The sequence below is a fragment of the Engystomops pustulosus genome, chromosome 3 (assembly GCF_040894005.1).
Source record: "Engystomops pustulosus chromosome 3, aEngPut4.maternal, whole genome shotgun sequence".
NCBI classification, from domain to species: Eukaryota; Metazoa; Chordata; class Amphibia; order Anura; family Leptodactylidae; genus Engystomops; species Engystomops pustulosus.
In genome coordinates, this window is record NC_092413.1 from 40,540,839 (window position 1) to 40,561,372 (window position 20,534).

General features: G+C 43.9%; 2 protein-coding genes across 4 annotated transcripts in view; one reads left to right on the forward strand and one right to left on the reverse strand.

Moving 5' to 3' along the window:
* Positions 1–212: 212 nt before the first annotated feature.
* On the reverse strand, positions 213–15,349 carry PEX13 (peroxisomal biogenesis factor 13). The gene is made up of 4 exons (XM_072140583.1): positions 14,894–15,349; positions 9,225–9,925; positions 6,983–7,108; positions 213–5,428 (listed from the first exon to the last, which is right to left on the reverse strand). The coding sequence occupies exons 1-4, from the start codon at positions 14,989–14,991 to the stop codon at positions 5,124–5,126; spliced, it is 1,230 nt and encodes a 409-aa protein (XP_071996684.1). The 5' UTR covers positions 14,992–15,349; the 3' UTR covers positions 213–5,123.
* PUS10 (pseudouridine synthase 10) overlaps positions 15,049–20,534 on the forward strand; it is a 49,186-nt gene continuing 43,700 nt past the window's right edge. For 2 of the 3 annotated variants that reach the window (XM_072140579.1, XM_072140581.1), the window contains exons 1-3: positions 15,049–15,593; positions 16,054–16,189; positions 18,556–18,759. In XM_072140579.1, the coding sequence (XP_071996680.1) occupies positions 15,397–15,593; positions 16,054–16,189; positions 18,556–18,759 (537 nt within the window). In that variant the 5' untranslated portion in view covers positions 15,049–15,396. Of the gene's footprint in view, positions 15,594–16,053; positions 16,190–16,900; positions 17,103–18,555; positions 18,760–20,534 lie in introns of those variants that run through there. The other variant, XM_072140582.1, reaches the window with a different exon arrangement.

The following is a 20,534-nucleotide window of genomic DNA, read 5'->3' on the forward strand; positions in this document are numbered from 1 at the left end:
TTGTAAAGGGCCCAATGAGGGTCTGTCGCCCAGTGGCCTATTGAAGCCTGGAGCCAGCCCTGGTTCCTATTACCTGTACAATGACCAGTCTGGGGAATACGCACGACATATCGTCCATATTTCTCCCCTGAATAGCTGTCCGGGTATATACAGTACTAGATACGGCCAATACTTGTAGATGGATGGGGAAAATAAAAAGCCACACAACGGTCTAATAAATATTAAGAACATTTATTAAGATCAGATGACATAGCACACAGCTATAGTATTATAATAAAATAGACTATTATATTTCAGTAAATTTCATTCTCATCAGAAAGATCTCAAGAATTGTCATTATATACAGCAGTTTCCTGACAAACAAGAAGAAATCATAAAGACTTTACCGAGCAACAACTCCCAGCAGGTCCACCAGGCGTCATGTAAGGGGAGGTCCGGCTATCCAGAACCATAGATCAGCAAGTGTTAGAGAAGTTACAGTAACCTGTGTGATCGGTCCCCACTGTATGCAATATGTTATGTGTAACCTAGTACCTGAACCCAAGGCTTCAGATGCTTTATGTAGACGTACTGGTCAATCTTGTCCTGGTGAGGGATTACTCAGAGGAATCCTGATATTACAATCATGTGGTCAGCAGGAAAATCTCATGGCACAGCCAATCGATCCAAAATCCAGGACCCCTCTTCAATGTACAGCACTGACTGGTGACTGATCATAAGTGCAGTTCCAGGAAGGGAACCTGTAAAGTTGAGCAGGCAATGTAATCTGCCGGCAGTATGTTATAGAGCAGGAGGAGCAGAGTAGATTGTTCATAGTGTCCTATCTGCAGGTGTCAGGAGGTAACAGTTCTCCTTACGGCCACCTTGTAGGCGTGTGGAGACTTATAGCCATTGACGCGCCACAAGGGGATTCTGGGAAACCATGCAAATAAGTTTTCTAGGATGGGATAAAGAAAATCCTGCCTCTTTTAACTACCTTGTAAGGCATCTCCCTTGACATCAAGCATGACCTTCAGGAAGTCTTCTGAAATGATGCAGGATTAAACCCAAACCAGTTTATCTGCAGGCAGCCGCTTATAGAGCACTGGGCGAGGTACAATCCGTAGAGCAGCATTATATAGAACAGGAAGAAACTTTTCACTGAAAGATATACAGTATAATTATTTGTTCAACTCATCCTGCTCTATACCCTGCTGCTGTTAGATGGGACCCTATGTATAATCTGCTCAGCCCCTCCTTCTCTATAACAGTTTGTATATGGTGTCCTATCTGCTCAACTAATCCTGCTCTATAACATGCTGTCTGCCGATAGCACCCTTTGTATAATCTGCTCAGCCCCACCCCCCCTGCTCTATAACATGCTGCCTGCAGATAGGAAACTATGTACAATCGGCTCAGCTCCTCCTGCTCTATAACATGCTGCCTGCTTATAAGACACTATGTACAATCAGCTCAGCTCCTTCTGCACTATAACATGCTCCCTTTATACACATTACTCTTGCACAAATGTTCTGCTGACAACCCCACACAAGTACCGTAATCTCTATATAAGAAGATCTACATTCCAGAACATAAACCTCTGACAAAGCACCACAAAGAAACATTGTCAACTTCATGTGGCATTACCTTTTAATCTTAAAATCCGCGGTCTACACTCTAGAATTTTAAAAGTTTTACAGCTTAGATTTTAGGCACAGTAGATCTGAAATGTTATCTCAAGTGTATTTTTACCTAAATCTGGCATCTGGAAGCAAAATTACTGAATGAGAAACTAAAAGAAATTGCCATTGGGTCATGTCATATAAAGCTGCCACATAATCATACAGAATATCCGACAATTAAATATTAACAAATCATAGACATTGAACCTTTGCAATATACAAAGTCTGCAGCGCAGCGATCATGTGAGATAAAAAAAGGTTCAGATTACATAGATCCCACCGCTACCATCAGAACCAGTATGGAGAACCAAGGTGCTGGTTTCCACTACAGAGGAGCGGATCTAATACTCGGTCGCAGATTCAGAACAAATCTGGCGTTTTCCTGGCCCCAATTTAAATCTTGCCTGAAAACTCTGGACTAGAGAGAGTAATATACCAATTTCCAGGATAATTAGACGAACATTGGCTTGGACTGAATAGATGTGGACCAGAACAGAATCTATTGGATGAAAATCCTGGATGATTCCCTCATCTCAAGTTTCCAGCCTATACAAGTATATGTGTAGTGAGCAGTACCTTACCACTCCTCACACCTCAGATACCGGGACCCTTGTAAATGCGACTATTGCCTTCATACTTTTTATGTGGGGTTATACCTCACATACATCTCCAGAAAGAGAGCCGAGATCTGTACACAAATATATATATATGGGATGTTTTGAAATCTAAGTGCAGGTAATAAGCAGGTTACAGCAGCAGCACATTGGTTCCCCCACATTAAATGGTTGGCCACTTATAAAAAGAAAATCTTGTTCAGGGTAAGCATAAGACCTGAATAGGGTCACCCATATTATACTTCCATGGTAAAGTATCTTTCTAGCTGTCATGTGACACCTAGGTAGTTAGACTGTGATGTCCCATGTCCTGCTGAAAGTAGCAGCCCAGATGTCATTGGCATGACCCTCACTGATAAGGGATTGGTTATCATGGGGTGTGCAGACTATAATGACTACACAGTCGCCTCCACCTGCCAGCAGGACATTGGACACCCAGAGTCCCATCCCTCTGCCAGAAGCCAGCAAGACGTCAACAGTCCCCTCTACCAGAAGGACACAGGAAGTCAAGAGTTCTGTTGCTGGCGGGTCATGCGACTCCCGGCAGCTACAGAAAAACTTTAACAGGGTAAGTATTTTATTGGTGATCCTATTACCGTATATACTCGAGTATAAGCCGAGACCCCTAATTTTGACACAAAAAACCTGGAAAACCTATTGACTCGAGTAATAATTGGTCACAGCCCCCCCAGTATATAGCCTGCCAGCCCCTGTGGTATATAGCCATCCAGCCCGCCCCCTGGAGTTTATATGCTTCCTGTCTGCCCCCTCGAGTATATAGCCTGCCAGCCCCTCCCGGACCGGCACCATGACGTCAGCCGCAAGCTGACATCATAGCGTGTGCCGATGCGGCTGATGTCAGGAAGACTGTGACGGACCTGGACCCGATGTTGGAGCCGCGATGGATGGCAAGAGCATCAGAAGGTGAGTTCACTTTACTTTTTCCTTGACTCGAGTATAAGCCGAGTTGGGGGTTTTTCAGCACATTTTTTGTGCTGAAAAACTAGGCTTATACTCGAGTATATAAGGTATATTCTTATTCTGGTAAAGTTTGGTAGAGGTGGCCAACCCCTTTAAAAATCACTACATGTGCCTCTTCCATTCAAGTACAATGACTCTTATATACAGCAAAAGCCAAAATAGACCCATGATCTCTGCTATAAAGGCGTTCAAGCATTTTTCTGTGTGATCAGTGCGATGCTCCTTTACAAAAACTATGCATTCATTTCCCTTTAATTCCCATTTTGTATTAGCTTAACTAGGGAATACAAACATGCAGGTGGAGATCTAAAGTAAATGGCCAGGCTTACATTAAAGGGGCCTCCTCGTGCCATAAAATGACACTTTATGATCGATGGGGGTTGTCTAACTTGTGGAAATGAATCACGAGTCCACAGTCTCTTTCCAAGTGCAGCTTTGCAGGAGAAAGGCAGCATTACCTAGTTCAGGCAAATGGGGCTGACTGCAGTTCACTGCTAAACTTTACAGGGGCCATAGCAATAGTTCATTACTTTATTCTCCGGATCCACAGTGGTTAGCCCCTGCCCTAGGATAGTATACCTTTAAAGGGATAACATAATAAAGTGTACTTACCTGTTTTGATTAGCTGTTACTGTCCCGTACTCACCTGCTCTGATGCCTTACAATGGGAACCATCATGACAGTAACTATAAAACATCCCACAGCCACAGTAATAGCAATAACATGTAGCAATGGCTAAGATAGATAAACTTTAATATGTTATTTTAATGACTTTTGGGGCTATCCCCATTGGCTATGCCACTTTCTAATCATAATGCAGACAGACAATTAAAAAATAAATCTGGGCTAAAAAAAAAAAAATTTCCTGCACAAATGTGACTTCTGTGCGGTCACCAATGTAAGATAGCAGATTAGTGAATTGATAGTGATTATATACAAAATTTCATCAAAAAGGGTGGAAAACCATTGCATACATAGGAAAACAATGTAGTATGTGTAGACTTCCAGGGGGCATAGGGCGACATAATCCTGGCCTGTCCAAGTTAGAAGTTGGTGAGTCTATAGCATGTAGATACCGCCATAGAATTTGTAGGCCTATCCAACTGATTAAAGGGATTGTCCACTGTCGGCAAATAATTGACATTTTTGTGTAATGAAAAGTTATACAATTTTCCAATACACTTTCTATATCAATTCCTCAGCTCTCTGTGATATAACCAGCAGTGCAGTTGTGTGACATCACATGACCAGGGACCGGTTTCTATCCACAAGTAAACTAAAACTTTCAATAGAAGGACAGCAAGCAGAGATCTAGAAAACAGTGAGTAATAGGAATTGTAGTTTGGAAAATTGTAAAATGTTCAATGACACAATCAATATCAATTTGCTGAAAATGAACAACCCCTTTAAATGGAGGAACTTGTACCATTGTAAGAACTTTCTATCCCTGTGGGTTTTTCCACATGTAATTGTAGGGGTTTCTTAACTAGACAAACCTCTATGTCTGGATGAAGATGCTGGGAGTTCATTTACTCTGATGGCCACAGGGAAACCCAGCAGGATGACAGTGAAAGTTTTTCTGAAAAAATAACCAATCAACCACAGAGCCATGACATGCAGGAGATTGCTTTCATCCACCCTAAAACCTAAAAATGACCGAGATCCAACGCGCCACTAACACAGTATTGTGATAATATACCGGGAGCCCTTCCCTTTAATTGTTAATCTAGCCTTATGTAGACATGTAAACCCTTGGTGCGGCACATCCCAGGAGACCACCTCCCTGTATATGGCGGTGCACACTATATGCAGTGCGGTGTATGTTAGTAGCGGTGCAGCTCCGCACTACTATTCTCCCATCTTTTATCTACAGATCAAAGGCGTCTCTGTGGCCTAGGCTTGGAGCGACGTCACGTGCGGTAGGACTTGTCTCCACAAACACAGACTCCAGCGCGGCCTCCTGCTCCTCCAGCGTGGCCAGTGGGGTGACAGTAGCCGCACTCAGTGGTGTGGGGTTAGGGAATGGCTGCTGCTCCATCTGCCTCTTCTCCGTCTCCGCAGCCTTTTTACCTCTTCTTTTGCCCAGGATTTTGACGTAGTTGGCTGGAACGAATCCTGTGGTTTGTCCGTCCACACTTCCCAGCAGCCAGCCCCGGACTTTAGGCTGTTGTTCTGGGAAGAAATACAACACAACGTGATTCCACAAGGAATATTTACCAGAGGACTGTACATTACATTGATATACGGAGCATATTCTGCAGCACGTCCTGGCCAGGCGTTACTTCAGGAGGTTCCTACAGAGCTCTATTCACTGACTGACCCCCTTCTTTTAGCTAAAAATTGTTTCACTTACATCCACAGAAATCACCTTTCATGTTATATTACCTGGTGTCAGAGGGGGCGTGTCCTGCTCGGCTGGCCCCTCCCACCTACTCCTCCCCATGCCTTATGCCTCCTTACAGGTACAGTTCATGTCATGTGACCAGAGTGACATCATCCCAGGTCCTTTAGCCTCTGAATAATAGCAAACTGTACTCCATGCATGTATCTGACCACATGAAGTCACAGCAGCCTCCATGGACTTCTACTTCTCCTCCTCCTCCATGGAGGCTGCTGTGATTTCATGTAATCACATACATGGTGTACAGTTTTCTATTCTTAGAAGGCTAAAGTGCCTGCGATGATGTCACTGGTCGCATGTCATGAATATAACACAAGGCACCATGTACAAAAATTGACACAATATTTCCCATCTGTAAATAGAGCTTTATATGTCTGCAGGTGAATATTAGCAGACAGTCCCCAAGTACAAGGAGGCAGAGCAGTGATTTGAAAAGACACAGAGCTGTCAGTCAGAATAATGGGGCGTGGTTCACTGCAGCCTGAGAGAGAGAAGAGTCAAAGACCAGACATGAGTCAGAAAACTAATTTGCATATCAGAAAACTGTCTGTAATTAAGATACAGTGCCCCGCGACAGGTCCTGTAACTACTTAGCGGGTTCCATAACACTGCCGATTACTGCCCTTCTGCTGTGTATGTTCTGTGTGGAGAGAGCCTCAGTATGTCAGCTGTGTAATAAGCAGGTCACACTGGCACTCACAGAATAGGACTGCACTGGAGATGAGGACAGGAAGAGATGGGTCCGCTCTGTGGACTTTACTAGAGTGACAGGTTAGCTGCAGCGGATGAGAACACTATGGCCTCCTGTTCTGTGTATACAGCGGTATTTAGGCAGTAAATACAGGACATTTTTCACCAGTATGAGCACGTATGGCACCGTATCTGTATAAAATACGGTGGGCTGGCAAATGATGGCTGACTATTGGCTGGCTCTGGTCTCCCTGGATACAGCACGTATATACGGCAGCATACGGAGCACAAAAGTATGCAGCACATATTTTATATATTCCCATAGACATGTATGGGACGTACAGAATGGAAATACATGAGAAAATAGGACATCCTCTGCATTTTTTTTAACAAGTCTCAGGGTACAGAACATTGCACAATACAGACATCAAAATGGATGTTTAAAATGGATTTTTCATACGTTTGTGTGCATGAGGCCTTTAACACGAAAACCACCAAAACAGATACCGATAAAATGTCTCAGATCACCGTCATTGCATTTAGTGTATTAGTCTCTACTGGCTGCGCAATACAGTTATTATATACTTGCATATTATAACAAAACTAGAGACATGGAGAAGGAGGCTCAGTCATACCTTTAGGTGCCAGGTTGAGGAGATCTCCGGCACGGAAGGAAAGCTCTTCTTCTGATGTAGCTGTGAAGTCATATTCGGCTCTTCCAACCACATGGTCATCCTCCCCGCTGGCCCAATTTACATTTTCTAGAAAAACAAATTGTAGAATATTAATAATTGACATTTCCCTGTGTAGTATATTTTCCATGTTATCACACAGCAGAAACTATAAAAATCTACACAACAGCTTAAAAAACAAAAAAAAAAAAAAACACAAAAAACCAAACAGATGGCAACACATTGCATCACAAGCTATATGACCGCCTTACAGCGCGTACATACGCTGCTGCAAGGCTCCATGAGAAAGTGATTAGTGTGCACATGAGGCCTATACTGGAAATGATGCCACCAGATTAACCAAGACAAATAGTCAAGCATTGGTGATGAAATACTGATTTACTACGTTTGCTTGTCCTACTGTCTATGACCCATTGACTTTTTTTAAATTTTTTTTTGTAAATTCAACACAAAACAAAAAAAAAAAAACACTAATTTTTTTGTATGGACCATTTATATACAGGCCAGCTCTTTGCTTTACATTTCAGGAGAGGAAGTCCCAGTTCACCTCTCATTTAGGTCTTCAGTTAATTTGGGTCAAAACCAGGATTGGAGGAGCACACAGAACCAGTGGAAGTCTTTCCATTGGGCAGTATGGTCTCTCTTTGGGGAAGGATATGTAACAAGCGAATGCGCTCTGTAACAACTCTGACACGTTCCCAATAAGATTACTAATTGTATTACTCTTTCTTGGACTTTATACTCCCCATTCCTGCAAACTTATTTGTCTGGTTTCCTTTTTATTATGTTGTTGTTGAAAAGTTAGTATTGTTCTTTGACCGTACTTCTTAACCCCTTAAGGATGCAGCCATTTGGTAGCTTAAGGCTCAGCCCCATTTTTTGGATTCTGACTTGCGTCTCTTTATATGGTTATAACTTTTGAACACTGTTACTTATCTAAACGATTCAGAGATTTTTTCCCCACATGTCGTACTTCATTTTAGTGGTAAATTTTGGCTGATAATTTTTTTTTAATGTAAATAAATGCCAAAAAAATATTTAACATACCGGCAGTCCCCTATTTAAGAACACTCGACTTACAGACGACCCCTAGTTACAAACGGACCTCTGGATATTGGTAATTTATTGTACTTTAGTCTTAGGCTACAATGATCAGCTGTAGGAGTTAATCACAGGTGCCTGTAATGAAGATTTATTGTAAACCCAACACTTTTAAAATCCAATTGTCACAGAGACCAAAAAAGTTCTGGCTGGGATTACAATGATAAAATATACAGTTCCAACTTACATACAAATTCAACTTAAGAACAAAGCTACAGACCCTATCTTGTATGTAACCCAGGGACTGCCTGTAAATACAAAGAAGCTGGGGAGAGGATTATAGGGGACATGTTTGGTGGGGGTATTTTTTGAGGGTGACAGGTCCTCTTTAAATATGAAAAAACATTGATCAGCCATGGATTTATACATGACAAGTGGTTCTCCACTTTCAGCAAATAATTGATATTGTTGCTGTAATGAAAAGGTCTACAATTTTCCAATTTACTTTCTGCATCAATTCCTTCCGGTTTTCTAGATCTCTGCTTGCTGTCATTCAACAGGCAGCTTCATTGTTTGATATGACAGCAGAGATGTAGAATGATGAATGGATTCCAGGGCTGTAGAGTCAGTAAGCCAGTCTCCTTCTGACTCCGACTGACTGCACAGTCCTGATTGATAGACAAAGTACAGGCAGTCCCCGGGTTACAAGATTCCTTGTGTTTGTTCTTAAGTTGAATTTGTATGCAAGTTGAAACTATATATATTTTATAACTGTAGATCAAAAATATTGTTTTTGCCCCAGTGACAACTGGAGTTACAAAATGTTTTGCTGTAATTGGACAAAGTATTATGAATAAAGCTTCATTACAGACACCTTACAGCTGATCACTGCAGTCTGGGACTATAGTAACATCCAGAGACTTCACCAGAGGTCACAGTGGGCAGAGGGGTCCGTCTTTAACTAGGGGTCGTCTGTAAGTCGGATGTAGGGGACCACCTGTATTGGAAACACTTCTTTATAAATGACTTTCTGAAAGCAGACAACCCCTGTAACCGGATTCATGTAAATGTGATACTCCTTTTTCTAAAAATAAAAAACCAAACAAAAACTACCAGATTATTCACACCTCTAGTTTCCACTCACCTTCGATATTTTCAGTGTTTCCAGAAGACAGGAGCTTCCAAATGAGGTAGGGGCCTCCAAGAATGACAGCAAAAAACAGGAATATTGGCCAGGATTTGGCTCCATCGCTCTCTGATCCGATGCGAGCCACAGTCCCAGCGCTCTCAGTCCACAGATCCTCATTTTCTGAGCTTTTTCTTAGACCTAAAAGTCTTTGCAAACGTCGGTAAAGGAACCGGATGGTTCTGACAAGTGCAAACGCAGAAAACACCTTTGAAAAGTGGATCTTTAACCGGGAAAAGTGGTTGGCCACATCCAGGACGGCCCTGAAGCTGTTATACACAGCGGAGAAGGTGGCGTCCATCATCATGCTGACAGAGGAGAAGGCGTGGACGATGCTTTCAATGGACTGGAAGGCGCCTCGGCTGCTTTCTTCAGCTTGCCGCACAAACCTACTCGGTGGAACGTCATCCGTCTGGAACCGGTTATAGCCGAGACCACTGCCATACCCGTAGCTGTATGGACTGTAGCCCCCATAGAACGAACTGCCGTAACTTCCGTAGGAGCCAAAGCCTGGAGAGAAGGAGCTGTAAGCCGGGCGATAGGTACTGAGGGCGCTGCTACTGCTCTGCTGAGACGGTCTAGGCAGGACAGGAGGCGGCATTCTGGTAAGAGTCGGCTGCCCGGGCCTAGTGATTGTGCTAGACCTGAGGTCAGCTGACCTACAAGAGGAAATACAGATTTAGGTCTGCTTAAATAACAAAGTATAAGGGGGTAGTGATACACACACAGGTCAGCGTGGGTTCACTATAGGGACACTAGTGATATATATATATATATATACACAGGCTGGGGGGGTGACACTAGTGATATATATACACAGGCCGGGGGGTGACACTAGTGATATATATATACACAGGCCGGGGGGTGACACTAGTGATATATATACACAGGCCGGGGGGGGGGTGACACTAGTGATATATATACACAGGCCGGGGGGGGTGACACTAGTGATATATATATACACAGGCCGGGGGGTGACACTAGTGATATATATATACACAGGCCGGGGGGTGACACTAGTGATATATATATACACAGGCCGGGGGGTGACACTAGTGATATATATATACACAGGCCGGGGGGTGACACTAGTGATATATATATACACAGGCCGGGGGGTGACACTAGTGATATATATATACACAGGCCGGGGGGTGACACTAGTGATATATATATACACAGGCCGGGGGGTGACACTAGTGATATATATATACACAGGCCGGGGGGTGACACTAGTGATATATATATACACAGGCCGGGGGGTGACACTAGTGATATATATATACACAGGCCGGGGGGTGACACTAGTGATATATATATACACAGGCCGGGGGGTGACACTAGTGATATATATATACACAGGCCGGGGGTGACACTAGTGATATATATATACACAGGCCGGGGGTGACACTAGTGATATATATACACAGGCCGGGGGTGACACTAGTGATATATATACACAGGCCGGGGGTGACACTAGTGATATATATACACAGGCCGGGGGTGACACTAGTGATATATATACACAGGCCGGGGGGTGACACTAGTGATATATATATACACAGGCCGGGGGGGTGACACTAGTGATATATATACACAGGCCGGGGGTGACACTAGTGATATATATACACAGGCCGGGGGGTGACACTAGTGATATATATACACAGGCCGGGGGGTGACACTAGTGATATATATACACAGGCCGGGGGGTGACACTAGTGATATATATATACACAGGCCGGGGGGTGACACTAGTGATATATATATATATACACAGGCCGGGGGGTGACACTAGTGATATATATACACAGGCGGGGGGTGACACTAGTGATATATATATATACACAGGCCAGGGGGGTGACACTAGTGATATATATATATACACAGGCCAGGGGGGTGACACTAGTGATATATATACACAGGCCGGGGGTGACACTAGTGATATATATACACAGGCCGGGGGGGGGGGCTGACACTAGTGATATATATACACAGGCCGGGGGGTGACACTAGTGATATATATATATACACAGGCCGGGGGGTGACACTAGTGATATATATACACAGGCGGGGGGTGACACTAGTGATATATATATATACACAGGCCAGGGGGGTGACACTAGTGATATATATTTACACAGGCCAGGGGGGTGACACTAGTGATATATATTTACACAGGCCGGGGGGGTGACACTAGTGATATATATACACAGGCCGGGGGTGACACTAGTGATATATATACACAGGCCGGGGGTGACACTAGTGATATATATACACAGGCCGGGGGGTGACACTAGTGATATATATATATACACAGGCCGGGGGGGGGGGGGGGGGGGTGGGGGTGACACTAGTGATATATATATACACAGGCCGGGGGGGGGGGGGGGGGGGTGACACTAGTGATATATATACACAGGCCGGGGGTGACACTAGTGATATATATACACAGGCCGGGGGGTGACACTAGTGATATATATACACAGGCCGGGGGGGGGGGGGGGGGTGACACTAGTGATATATATATATACACAGGCCGGGGGGGGGGGGGGTGACACTAGTGATATATATATACACAGGCCGGGGGGTGACACTAGTGATAAATATACACAGGCCGGGGGGTGACACTAGTGATATATATATATACACAGGCCAGGGGGGTGACACTAGTGATATATATACACAGGCCGGGGGGTGACACTAGTGATATATATACACAGGCCGGGGGTGACACTAGTGATATATATATATACACAGGCCGGGGGGTGACACTAGTGATATATATACACAGGCCGGGGGTGACACTAGTGATATATATATATACACAGGCCGGGGTTGACACTAGTGATATATATATATACACAGGCCGGGGGGTGACACTAGTGATATATATATATACACAGGCCGGGGGGGTGACACTAGTGATATATATACACAGGCCGGGGGGTGACACTAGTGATATATATACACAGGCCGGGGGGGGGGGGGGGGTTGACACTAGTGATATATATATACACAGGCCGGGGGGGGGGGGGGGGTGACACTAGTGATATATATATACACAGGCCGGGGGGTGACACTAGTGATAAATATACACAGGCCGGGGGGTGACACTAGTGATATATATATATACACAGGCCAGGGGGGTGACACTAGTGATATATATACACAGGCCGGGGGGTGACACTAGTGATATATATACACAGGCCGGGGGGTGACACTAGTGATATATATATATACACAGGCCGGGGGGTGACACTAGTGATATATATATATATACACAGGCCAGGGGGGTGACACTAGTGATATATATATATATACACAGGCCGGGGGGTGACACTAGTGATATATATATACACAGGCCGGGGGGGTGACACTAGTGATATATATACACAGGCCGGGGGGTGACACTAGTGATATATATACACAGGCCGGGGGTGACACTAGTGATATATATACACAGGCCGGGGGTGACACTAGTGATATATATACACAGGCCGGGGGTGACACTAGTGATATATATACACAGGCCGGGGGGTGACACTAGTGATAAATATACACAGGCCGGGGGGTGACACTAGTGATATATATACACAGGCCGGGGGGTGACACTAGTGATATATATACACAGGCCGAGGATGACACTAGTGATATATATACACAGGCCGGGGGGGTGACACTAGTGATATATATACACAGGCCGGGGGTGACACTAGTGATATATATACACAGGCCGAGGGGTGACACTAGTGATATATATACACAGGCCGGGGGGGGTGACACTAGTGATATATATACACAGGCCGGGGGGGGTGACACTAGTGATATATATACACAGGCCGGGGGGGGTGTGTGTGACACTAGTGATATATATATACACAGGCCGGGGGGTGACACTAGTGATATATATATACACAGGCCGGGGGTGACACTAGTGATATATATATACACAGGCCGGGGGTGACACTAGTGATATATATATACACAGGCCGGGGGTGACACTAGTGATATATATATACACAGGCCGGGGGTGACACTAGTGATATATATACACAGGCCGGGGGGTGACACTAGTGATATATATATACACAGGCCGGGGGTGACACTAGTGATATATATATACACAGGCCGGGGGTGACACTAGTGATATATATACACAGGCCGGGGGTGACACTAGTGATATACACAGGCCGGGGGTGACACTAGTGATATATATATACACAGGCCGGGGGGTGACACTAGTGATATATATATACACAGGCCGGGGGGTGACACTAGTGATATATATATACACAGGCCGGGGGGGTGACACTAGTGATATATATATACACAGGCCGGGGGGTGACACTAGTGATATATATATATATACACAGGCCGGGGTTGACACTAGTGATATATATATACACAGGCCGGGGGTGACACTAGTGATATATATACACAGGCCGGGGGTGACACTAGTGATATATATACACAGGCCGGGGGTGACACTAGTGATATACACAGGCCGGGGGTGACACTAGTGATATACACAGGCCGGGGGTGACACTAGTGATATACACAGGCCGGGGGTGACACTAGTGATATATATACACAGGCCGGGGGGTGACACTAGTGATATATATACACAGGCCGGGGGGTGACACTAGTGATATATATACACAGGCCGGGGGTGACACTAGTGATACATATATACACAGGCCGGGGGGTGACACTAGTGATATATATATATATACACAGGCCGGGGGGTGACACTAGTGATATATATATATACACAGGCCGGGGGGTGACACTAGTGATATATATATATACACAGGCCGGGGGGTGACACTAGTGATATATATACACAGGCCGGGGGGGGGGGGGGGGTGACACTAGTGATATATATACACAGGCCGGGGGTGACACTAGTGATATATATACACAGGCCGGGGGGGTGACACTAGTGATATATATACACAGGCCGGGGGGGTGACACTAGTGATATATATACACAGGCCGGGGGGGTGACACTAGTGATATATATACACAGGCCGGGGGGTGACACTAGTGATATATATACACAGGCCGGGGGTGACACTAGTGATATATATACACAGGCCGGGGGTGACACTAGTGATATATACACAGGCCGGGGGGTGACACTAGTGATATATATACACAGGCCGGGGGGGGGGGCTGACACTAGTGATATATATACACAGGCCGGGGGGTGACACTAGTGATATATATACACAGGCCGGGGGGTGACACTAGTGATATATATACACAGGCCGGGGGTGACACTAGTGATATATATACACAGGCCGGGGGGTGACACTAGTGATATATATACACAGGCCGGGGGTGACACTAGTGATATATATACACAGGCCGGGGGTGGGGTGGGAGGGTGACTATAGTGACACTAGTGATATACACATAAAGGCCGTTTGGAGGCAGCTCGGGCCTGTACACTGTGTCGCCCCCTGTGGCGGTGAGGTGCCCGGGCTGTGTATGTCAGGCTGATGACAGGTGTTGTCAGTAATGTCCGGACCAGACACCGCACACTGATCTTTGGACCCTGTGCGGATTCCCCCCTGTCTGACCCCCTCCACCCTCTCCCTCATACCCCCGGGATTTACACTTACTGGAAGGAAGTAGAGGGGATCCCGCCCAGCACCCGCCGGGTCTCCCATGGTTTGGGAGGTGGTGGCTGAGCCGCCATCCCGCTCCGCTGCAGAGCCATGCACAGGCCCGACTAATGCATCCACGACACTATGCTGCAGGGAGATACACAGACCCGACCAATCGATACTTCACAGCACTGCCTCCACAGACATAACTAATCTATCCTAGAGTTCCGCCATCCAAAGGCCTGATGGATTGAATACCTAGCGTAATTTGTAAATTATATCTGACATTTTGGTTCATTCAGTATCTGTATCAACTGATTGCCATTACTTTATAGGGAATCTAATTATAGATTGCAATGAGGGCAGGCGTCATCTTCATGACAGTATTGTGACATCTCCTCAATCAAGGTGTCTGCAGTGCAGCTATTGCCGTGTATTTCCGTTCTGTCGCCAGCAGGTGGAGCACTTCCAGTTTCCGCATTAGTTTTTCTTGTGTTTGTCTCACGCATTGAAGCCTCATGTTCGTCCCTTATAGTCTTCCCCCGGTACATGCGACACGGACGGTTCGGTCCGTGTGTCCTGCACGTGCTGGTGTAGCAGGACTGTGTGCAGCACATACATGTATCCGGGCTGAGCACTGTCCTAGCGCCTGGGTATTACTGGTGGACATTGCTGGACCCTGCATCTCCTCATCCTCCTGGGAATTTATAAGAAAGTAATGAATATACTGAATGAGTATATATACTGTGTATATCTATATAGCTCACATTATACTAAACACATTGTATATAGTGTGTATTCAGTGCAGTAAGTTCCATGAGATGAATTATTTGTTCTTAAAAGTTGGTTAATTCTAGGCGCTGTTCACACTATGCTTGAAACTGCAGCTTTTTGGTTCAGTTCACATGTGGATTGTATCTTCTGTTCATTATGTACTGAATTATTATTTGACAAGTCTGCTGAATGAACGTTACTTTAGTCAAACTACAAGTACTCACACGTGTGGTAGTTATCATGGAGCATCTTCTTTTCTAGTAGTGTATAATCTGACAACTACGTACATGCACTGAATATGTAGATCTTTAGATTTTTTTTTTATATCTTTATAAGAGGAGACAACCTGCCTTGTTGGTATCATGCTATTATAGATAACTTGTCTTTGTTCTGTCCTGCAGGTCACATGAGATGCTTCTAATAGAAGAAAAGTATAAGTCCATTGCCAAGCTCTTATTGTCTTCAGGAACATGTCCAAGATGTGTCCTTCGTTTCTGCTGTGTTGGATCCTCCGCATCTTATCGGCTTCCATACAAGGTTTACTTTTAACTCTTGTAACTACTAACTCTTTTAATTGACTCGCTGAGAGAGATTTATCAGGACTTGTACACCATTTATTTGAAATACAAGTCGTGAAATAATCCTAATTACTTCTGAATCGCGTGGGGTGAAGGGGCCTGGAATGGGTCAGTGCAAGGAAGATACTACCATGTTTGTAGAGGATTTGCAGACATTCTAGTGATATCACTAGGTCTCTGCCTGGAGTAGGGGCAGGACGAGGTGGGCAACAAAGGACTAGAGGAGTAAATAAATGAAAAGTCAACAGAGCATGAAGGGGCCGATGACCAAAATGTTAGACTTATTTTTTAGCTATCAATGTATACATCTTAAGCCACACATTTTCTCTGTTAGCCACATTTCATTTTCACTAAGCCACTCCTTTATTAGACAAGATGTAGTGAGAACTTAAAGGAAACCTACCATTTGATTTGATGCATTGTGAAGCAAACATACCTTAAGAATGCTGTAGCTACACTGATGCGGGAATTATAACATTCAGGACCCTGGGAAAGGTGGGACAGCATGGCTGCCGAGATAAACACATTACACACAGGAGCTTGGAATTACAAATGGCTGGTAAGTACAGCATGACTAAGCTTACTAGTCAAGCACTAATCAACCTGAACTGGATCACTCATACACAGCAGCTGGGGGATGGTGCAGCAATTGATTATTCTGTCTGGCTTGGAGAAAACTGATTGCATCATCATCATCTGCTGCAAAGAAAAATTCTCCTGACTTAAGAAGTGGGAAAGCAAGCGCTGGAGCAGCCATAGAAGGGACGGAGCTTCATTATCATAATGTTATATCTGTTTTATTAGCAAAACCACGCAGCACAGGGATTAACCAAGATATGATCCTGCATCAATGTAGCTACAGCAGTCTCAATGTATGTTTGCTTTATAATGCATCAAATCAAATGGTAGGTTTCCTTTAAAGGAAATCTACCATCAAAACCAGGGGCATCTACTCCTAGATCCAGGCATCGTGACTGTGTGAATCTTCTTATATATGTTATTTGTGACCCCCATCCTTCTAAAATCAACATTTAAAATTAGGCTAATGAGACAGAAGGCTATGTGCCTGTTAACAGCACCCCTCAGTGCTGCAGATTCAGTCTGTTACATTCTAAAGCAGCGCACCCCCTCCTGCTGCTGAGATTACAGGAAGTGCAGGGGGAGGGGGTATACTGAGGCGTGCTGCTTCAGTGTAATATTCCTTAAAGTTGAGCACAGAGGCCTTCTGTAAATCTGCCCTAGCCTTTCATTAGCATAATTTAAACTGTTGATTTTAGAAGGAAGTAGGGCAAGGATAACAAATATAAGTAGATTACCATGGTCACCGTGTCCCTGTAAGTGTCCCTGGTTTATCATGATTGATTTTGATTTAGATTTCCTTTAAAAAATGCAATTTATGTTACTTTTTAGGACAAATTGCAATACAGTTTTAGCACATTTGAATGAGTTTTGCATAACCATGTATGCTCAGTTATATCCTGAGAGTGTGATAAACAGTGCCTTATAACAAAACCTCCAAGGCCTATATTTCTTGAGGCTGTCTGTGTAGTAAAAATTGTGATGTGATTAACAATTTTTAGATTATTATTTTAATAATGATATACTACTTTGAAAGGACGAAAGAGTAACCACTCCATAACACAAATTTTAAAGGACATCTACTACTAGGATCAAGGTTTGTACAGATACAGCTGTGTGCCCTCTTTAGCAGGATCTGCTATTCTTTAAAAGGCATCTATCACCAGGATGGAGGATTGAATGCAAATAAGCCTGAGGGGCTCCATAGGTGTTAATGGAGCCTGGAGCCCCTCAGGCTCATTTTGCATTTTCATCCTGGTGGTAGATGTCCTTTAAGCTTCCTATGCCCTTGTTTTTAAGAAAAAAAGGCGTTCAGCTCATTTGTATAATTTTTAATGCCTATTTAGCCTAAAGCCCCTCAGGCTTATTTGCATAATTTATTTTTTAAAAAAACAGGACATAAGAAGCTAAAAAAAGAACAGACCCTGCCAGAGGGGGCACACACCGGAATATCAATGTGCTCGGTTTACAATCCTTGATCTTGGTGGTAGATGTCCTTTAAAGGGAACCTGTCATTGGGATTACACATTTTCACCTAATGACAGGTCATCTTACAGCCTTTTTAATATGAATTCCCAATCTACTTTCATAATTAACATTACTGTTTCCACTTAATTTTAAAAGTTGATAAAAGTATACCTGGCTCCCTGCTAGCTAAGTACATTGATTCACAGTGTAATCCCAAGGACATCTGAAAATGTGAAATCCCGATGGCAGGTTCTTTTTAAATATGTCATTTACATTTAGAACCTGGCTGATGAGCTGCAAAAGTTCTTGTCAAATGATGGCGATATTGCTCCACCAAGTAAGAAGGTCCGATTGGGAGATTCAGAAGAGTGTAGAAGCGAGACAGAGATCACCAGAGATACTGACGTAAATGAAGCCCCTCAGACCTGCAACCTGTGCCTGGGGATCCTGCAGCACCTCTGCAGTACGGAGTTTGTGAAACAGGTATTAAACACACTGGGTTATATAGGATTGTACAATCTCGGGCAGCATTTCAGAGGAAAAATCAATTAAATTCTGATAGGAGAGACAGTAAGATTCCTGCTTCACCATACAGGATGATTGTTAGTCTTCTGTGTACACACTGATACGGGAAAAGCTATACTTGAACCTGTGTGTGGAGATCTGTCTAGTTAACCTTTTTTAGTTGTGTCAGATTTATAATAGGTCCACTGGGTTTCCACCCTGATGTCAATCATTTTGAAGGAGGGACATCGCGTTATTACCCAGCAAAAACTATAGACTCTGTATGGAAATTACTATGCAACAGTGTTTAATTTTTGTCTTTCCACTGCATTATTGTTGTACAGATCTTATGTGGATTCTGTTTTATAGTGGCTGAGCTTGGTTACTGCCACACAAATCCCATTGATGGGAGTAAGAGCTACAATAACAAAGCTCCTACACAGGTAAAAGAGATGTACTTTGGGCTCAGTTCTCTGTGCTGATGGCAGCTACAGAACAGTGAAGGGTGCCTGATATTGGACCCCACCAGTCTTATAAGTGGGGTAGATCCCCGAGAACTCCTTGCAGATGATTTCACAAGGTCTTCAGAGAGCATTGCACCGGAGTGTGAAATTCTGTGAATGGGACAAAGCTGCATTACTCTGCCCCGCTTCTAAGTAACCACAAAAGCCTCTTTAAAATGCAGATTGGAAGTGTACAGGTCATCAACCTACCTGAACGGCCGCACAGCAATCTGCATAGCTCTGTCATGGTGTGGAGAGACACATTGGGAGAGATTTATTATCATAATATATAAGGCTGGAAAAAGACGCAAGTCCATCAAGTCCAACCTTTAAGAATTAAATAAATGTTTTATCCCTATAACCCGTGATATTTTTGCTCTCCAGAAAGTCATCCAGGCCTCTATTAAACATGTACATAGAGTCGGCCATAACAACCTCCTGCGGCAGAGAGTTCCATAGTCTCACTGCTCGTACAGTAAAGAACCTTTGTCTATGGTGATGGTAAAATCGCCTCTCCTCTAGGCGTAGAGGATGCCCCCTTGTCACAGGCCTAGGTATAAAAAGATCTTTGGAGAGATCCTTGTACTGTCCGTTCAGTTATTTGTACAATGTAATGAGGTCTCCCCTCAGTCGTCTTTTTTCTAAACTGAATAATCCCTGTCATTGTATTCTAATCCCCCCATTCCCCTAATAATCCTGGTTGCTCTCCTCTGCACCCGTTCCAGCTCTACTATATCCTTTTTATAGACTGGTGCCCAAAACTGTACACAATATTCCATGTGTGGTCTGACCAGGGATTTGTATAAGGGCAAAACTATGTCTTTATCATGAGAATCTATTCCTCTCTTGATACATCCCATAATTTTATTTGCTTTGGCAGCAGCCGCCTGGCTCTGGTCACTAAAATTAAGTTTACCATCCACCAATACCCCCAAGTCCTTTTCAGCTCCAGTTTTACCAAGTAATTGACCGTTTAGAACATAATTATACTTTTTTGTTTTCATGGCCCAAGTGCATAACTTTACATTTATCTACATTAAATCTCATCATCCATTTCTCTGCCCACTCCTCAAGCTTCCACAAATCTCTCTGTAATGCTAAACTATCGACCACAGTATTTATTACTTTACACAGCTTAGTATCATCTGCAAATATTCAAACTTGTATGTGTAAACCCACTACAAGGTCATTAATAAAAATATTAAAAAGAAGTGGCCCCAATACTGACCCCTGTGGCACTCCACTAGTAAC

Bases quoted from the DNA above. Each gene is read 5' to 3' on its own strand.
- PEX13 (XM_072140583.1), bottom strand. From the start codon at position 14,991: ATGGCTCTGCAGCGGAGCGGGATGGCGGCTCAGCCACCACCTCCCAAA. The intron at 7,109-9,224 runs GTGAGTGGAAAC...TTGTTTTTCTAG, and splicing joins AAACACTGAAAATATCGAAG to AAAATGTAAATTGGGCCAGC. The intron at 5,429-6,982 runs GTATGACTGAGC...ATTTCTTCCCAG, and splicing joins CCTCAACCTGGCACCTAAAG to AACAACAGCCTAAAGTCCGG.